The 5,976-nt window shown below is 39.5% G+C and overlaps 1 protein-coding gene across 4 annotated transcripts in view; it reads left to right on the forward strand.

Moving 5' to 3' along the window:
• Positions 1-5,772, forward strand: part of dync2i1 (dynein 2 intermediate chain 1) — a 10,973-nt gene extending 5,201 nt beyond the window's left edge. For all 4 annotated transcript variants that reach the window (XM_005722782.1, XM_005722783.1, XM_005722784.1 and 1 more), the window contains 9 exons: positions 769-931; positions 2,186-2,299; positions 3,068-3,129; positions 3,627-3,678; positions 3,785-3,845; positions 4,273-4,378; positions 4,484-4,615; positions 4,981-5,204; positions 5,299-5,772. In XM_005722782.1, the coding sequence (XP_005722839.1) occupies positions 769-931; positions 2,186-2,299; positions 3,068-3,129; positions 3,627-3,678; positions 3,785-3,845; positions 4,273-4,378; positions 4,484-4,615; positions 4,981-5,204; positions 5,299-5,473 (1,089 nt within the window). In that variant the 3' untranslated portion in view covers positions 5,474-5,772. The remainder of the gene's footprint in view (positions 1-768; positions 932-2,185; positions 2,300-3,067; positions 3,130-3,626; positions 3,679-3,784; positions 3,846-4,272; positions 4,379-4,483; positions 4,616-4,980; positions 5,205-5,298) is intronic.
• Positions 5,773-5,976: the final 204 nt, after the last annotated feature.

The following is a 5,976-nucleotide window of genomic DNA, read 5'->3' on the forward strand; positions in this document are numbered from 1 at the left end:
TCTTAAAAATCCTGTGTCAGTCAGGCTCTATTTATTTACTCTCCAGAGCATTATTGTTTATCATGAATAAAAATTAAGCTGTGTTAAACTGTAGCTATTTTCTGCAGCACTTAATCAGAGGAGCCTAATCAGTCTTGAAATTCAGTGAGAAGCATCAGTGCTTTGTTTGCCCTCCAGAAATCAGCAATCAAATCAGGCTCGTCTTACATGTTGGTCACATCAGAAGGGTAATTGCTTGTTGTAATTGTTCCTCCTTCTTGGGTGACCCACATACGAACAGCAGTCCCGTTACCTTCGTCCCACTACGTTCAAAAGTTAACACTGCATGACCTTTACTTTTCTAATAGATGTGAGGAAACCTAACCTATAACTCTCTTTTGTCTGCACGTTGTCCCACATAAACATCTGTCCTACATTAACTTCAAATTTGGTTAAACTTCCTCAGCATGTACAATCTTGTTGTAAATGATCAAACACAAACCCTGTAGTTGTTTAACATAATACTTTTTCATTAGAAAAATCTGTAAAGCCTCCATCAAACATTATTTGCAATATTATGAAAAGACCGTAAGGATGGAAAATAAACATTTGATTTGTCCTTACGTGTCTAAATGGCGATATTTACTTCAGCTCTAATGAGGAATGTGAATCTGTCCTTTTAAGTGCAGCTGATGTTATTTGTGGACTTGGCATATCGCTTCTTAGTGAAACCAAAGCCACTGAACCTCTAACATCTACACTAATCCCCTGTCGTTTTCTTTGTTCCAGATCCAGTGTTGCTGTTTCAGCCCTGGAAAGGTCACGCTGGTGTTTGCAGGCACATCAGTCGGCTCTGTGGTGCTGTGGGACCTTAGGGAGCAGTCTAGTAACCACTATAGCTTAAAGATGGGGGAGGAAGAGTGGACATTCAGGCAGCCTACCTTCTCCACTGGTATGTCAGCAGGGAATTAAATTCCAGCTGTGCCAAATAGGGCTGCCACAAACAATTATTTTGATAGTCGACTAGTCACCGATTATTTTTGCGATTAGTCGACTAATCAGATCATGCATCCATTGAACGTACAACGTACAGCTTATTGCACCAGCATGCATCTGCTCTTATATAACTATCATTAGCTTACAGCTTTAAGTGTTTAAGGTATGTGCTAACTAAAAATAAAGACAAGATGATAGTTTATTGAATTTAAATGAAATTTGCAGATTGTTTCAGTGAAGTTTAATAAACGCAGCCGTCTGCTCCTTGCTATCTAAAATATAACAGGACACCGGAGTATATTCTCCAGCATCTCACACTTCTGATAATCAGTTGTCTGCTTGACGTTTATTCAGCTGTGTAAAAACTATCACTTTAATCTCAGCCAAACCGATTTACTCAGGAACAAATAAAATACTAAAAAAAGCCAAACAATCACATTTTTAAGTTATCTAAGTGACTTATATATCATCTTTAACCTGAGTAGCGAAAGACGGTGGTGGGTTTGAAAACGATTTGCTGGGAGTCCGGTGCTCTCACGGGCTCTAGTGAGCCTTGCCCCCGGCTCGCTATCGAGCTAGTGGGTAACAGACGTCTCCGAAAACGTCGGAGCGCTTTTGAAAATATGTGGTGTCTTGATAAACTGAGCAGATATTTGAGGTTTACACAGTTACAGTCTCACCTGAAAATATGTTAAACTTTATTTTGTGACCCAGAAAGAATAATAAGAGTAATATTAAAACTAAGTACCTGCTGCCATTGTTGGAAACTGAGCTGGGCTGCGCTATGAATTCTGGGACAGAGCTACTTCTTCTTCGGGGTTTAATCCTACTACTTATTCCCGCGTCTTTTGGGATCTTACAAAGCTTCAAACGACGCATCGACTATTAAATTAGTCGTCGACGATTTTGATAGTCGACGTAATCATGGCAGCCCTAGTGCCAAATATATAAAAAAGCATTTTTATTTCTTTCCTCTTACACCTAACATTTGTTTCCAGACTGTTATTCATCTTTTTATTTTAAGAATATAAATCCCTTTGAACTTAGACAGTGACACAAATTTCACTCTTTGCACCCGACCTAAGGAAAAATGAATGTCAGCACTCTCCTGCCCTCTCTCACATAAACTTGAGAGGCTGATTGTTTTTTGCTTTGGTTTTTGAACTCGAGTTGTGCAGCTATCTTCTTATTTGTCACCTTTTCAACACAGATGCAGTGTTGGCCGCCTCAGGCCATTTGTCATCTGTGACCTCTGTAGAAGTTGTCCCCTCTGCACTAGCAGGGGAGCTGAGGGCAGACGTTCCACTGTTGGCATCCGAGGAAGGTATGAAATGATTAACCAGAGGTGTGAATGTTGCTATATGTTTTCTGCCATTCACGTTTCTTCATATTTTGCCAGGAAAGTGGGAAATAGTTGCAGCGATTAGCACAATTCTAATGAGCTTAAAAGTCAATATTCATATGAATATTCACTCAGAGACAAGGCATACCCCAGCCATGTATCCATGTTTCTCTTCCTTAAGAATGGCTTCTTGATAGCAGCTTTGCTTAGACCATTTCTAATGAAGCTACAGCAATCACCTTATTGATCACTTTGTTGGTGGAAAAATACTATTTTATACCTGTCAAACTGTGTTATCTTTAGAATTTTTCATAGATTCGGCTAGAGAAATGGGGACACTATGTGTTTTTCTGACAGGCAGCTACTAACAAAGTAACTAATTAACAATTAAAAGTGGTTCTTTGCTAAGTTGTCTGTTATGTGTAGACACAAGGCCAGTTGATCCATTGAGTTCGGAGCCTTTTTATGCTTCTGTGATTCATAGGTCAGTGCTAAGTGGCTAAGCAAGCAAAAGAAAAATCCTCTGAAAAGGGTCAGTACTGGGACAAGTACTAGACTGAAAATGAGTGAGAAAGCAGCCATTAACCAAAGAAAAGCTGTCCTTCAGAAAAACCTGGAGCTTATTGCACTTTAAAAACATTACAACAAAGTGTGGCTCCTTGGAAGCAAGACATACAGAAATGGAGAGTGTCCTGAGACTTTTGCACAGTACTGTTTATTTAATTAAATGATGTTCTTTTCCAATTGTAGAGTCATCAGGACTGTCATTCCAGCTGGCTTCTTTGGATGAAAGTGGAGTTTTAAATTTTTGGGTAGGTTGAGCAACTAAGTAGATTGTACATATTTTACATGTATGTTTTTTTTTTCTTTACAAGGAGCAGGAGTTGGGAGTGGATTTTATTAGAGAGGTCATGGAGAGAGATACATGGATTGGAAAGTTTGGAAAGCCCACTGAGGATTACTGATGTTATTTTAGATTAATTGTGACTTGCATTCCTCCAGGATATAAAATATGTCCATAAGTATTCATTGTTCCAATGATTCTACATCTGTTTTATACTCTTAAAAGAGTCACTGCAGGGCAGATGGGTGGTACAATGACCAAAAGAAAACGTGCTAAACTAAGTGTAATTAATGAGATTTTTGTGGGGAAAATAGTTTTTGTTGTTTCTATTGTTTCTTATCTCCAGTTCACTAAAATTCCTATCATTTTAACTCAGTGGTAGGGGGATCGGTTTCTGAAGTTTGGGGACAGCTGCACCGTAAAAATGTGAATTGCCTGTCATGATTTCTCCCATGTGTCCTGTAGGTGGTGGTAGAGCTCCCAAAAGGCAACGAGGCAGGCTCTCCAACAGATCTGGGTAACGCAGTCACAGTATTTCTTTGAGTGGGCTCACCTTTCTCACACATGTGGCATTGCTTTCAGCCCCGCTTCTTTCTTTTTTTTTCCCCTCTCCCCTCTTGCAGGCCTCCGGCCTGGCGGCAAAGTGAAGTTGCTTCACAGCTCGTCCGTCCTCGCTGCTGAGAGGTGAGATTGATAAATGGCCCATGACGATCATCTGTCACTGGCAGCCGCAGGGCTTAAAATACACCGCAGAGTCTTGGCCCAGTGGAACACAGCTGTTATGTTGTTGCCACTCAATCCTGTTTGTTACATGCTGCATGCTCTTGATTTTGTCACCTCAACATTTGATGGAAACATACCTGCGCTCTTATACATGTGTTACGCAGAGAGGTGTGGTGAGGAAAACCTCAGACATCACTCTGTCTTAACTGAAGTATTTACTTTATTGTCTCTTTCCAATCTCTTGCACATACAGACAGCAACTTCCCCATATGGCCCACCAATGTGATGCAGTGTTGTCTTCCAGTTTGTTCCGTTGTTGTTTGTTTGGGAGTAATCTAACTTCTGACCTGTTGTTTTATTTTTCCTCCCTCTATGCCTCTTTTCAAAGTCTCAGGGGGTCACCGCGAGATGTAGTTAAAACAGGGCCGCTGCACACGCTGCTTTTAAAATTCCTTCCAACAGACTCCAATCATTTCTTTATTGGCACCAACATGGTGAGCTTAATTCATGTAATTTCAAATGAATCCTCTCAAATATTAAAAAAAAAATTATACTCCTGTAATATTTAGTGAAAGTGTACTAATGTGACTTGTGTGTAGGGGCTGGTCCACCATGGAACGAGTCACGGTTTGAAAGCACCCCCCAAATTTTACAGGTTTCAGGAGGTTGAAGTGCAGCCTGTCGATGTCACCTCAATCCACTTTTCTCCCTTCAGACCACACTTGTTCTTGGTGAGAGTCATGCTTATTTACATCACATCTATTTTGGGAAATATGCATATTTGAGAGGTGAGAAGACCGCTTAGATTAGCTTAGATAAAATGAGTAGGGACAAGAAATGTACCTGCAGCTCTAAAGCTCAAAAATGAACACATATCTTGTTATTGTAGTTTCTTTACGTTACAATATAAAGCACCTTGAAGCTACTCTGGTTGTGATTTAGTCCTATATATAAATAAAACTGACTAGAACTGTAAATTCAGTTTGTATAATTTCAAAGGAATGGAATGCAAAGACTCAAGAAACAAAACCATGGAGATTTATACCACTGTAGCCTCGAAAGGGTATATTTCAAATATTCTCTGTCCTTGTTTCAGGTGGGTTGTGGCAATGGCAGCATCAGGCTGCATGCAGTCAGCCATGAGCAGCCTGTGGCACAGTGGAAGAACAGTACAGCTGGCGAACCGGTGGTCTCCCTGCAGTGGGCCCAGACCAGAGCGACGGTCTTCTGCGTACTCGATGCTGCATGTAACCTCCATATATGGGACCTGTTGAAAGATGACACACAGCCTGTGGTCACTGAGAGAATGAGTGCTGACAGGTAATGTCACACACACGCAAGTGATAATTAAGCAAATTAGTTTATATTTGTCTTATATGTTTGTTTGTTTTTTCTTCATTTTTTCCATTGTCAGGGTGACAGACATGGCTTTGTTTGGACAATCTGGAAAACAAAACACATATTCAGGAGTAGCACTGGCACATGAGTCAGGGAAAATCGAAATGCAGTATTTCAAAAGAAGTTTAACTGTGTCCAGCACTGCAGAAGAGGAGAAGCTGTTGGAGAGAATGACGACTGAAGCCTTTTGAAATGTGCTGTTCGTGAGAGCAAATACATCATTTCATAACCCTGTTTTCTGTTGCAGTTACTTTCTACAATAGAAGTCCTATTTTTTTGTTTTGTTTTATTTGAGCCAATGTCACCACGCACTGAAACAAAATTAACATAGTTGTGAGAAGGATGTAATTAAATACCAAGGATCTTCCACATTCATTACCATAAATATAGTATATAAAACATATGCACATTTGCTGGTGTAAATATTTGTACTTTTTGTTTACATGGAATATTTCTATGATGTTTCGTTTTATATAATAAACTATATATAGCTGTGCTTGTTTTGTTGAATGGTTTGGTGAATTTTTCCCATGGAGAGTGAAGTGCTTAAACTCCTGCAAACACAAACAAAACCAACAAATAATTTCAGTTTGATTGTATTTTATCTTAAAAAAATTAAAATTGGCTAAGAAGCAAAATTTAGAAGAATTAATAATAAAAGTTTCTTTTGCTTTTGAAAGGGTACGAGAGGAAA

Source organism: Pundamilia nyererei, unplaced genomic scaffold (assembly GCF_000239375.1).
Source record: "Pundamilia nyererei isolate P.nyererei 1_Seehausen unplaced genomic scaffold, PunNye1.0 scaffold00007, whole genome shotgun sequence".
Classification (NCBI taxonomy): Eukaryota; Metazoa; Chordata; class Actinopteri; order Cichliformes; family Cichlidae; genus Pundamilia; species Pundamilia nyererei.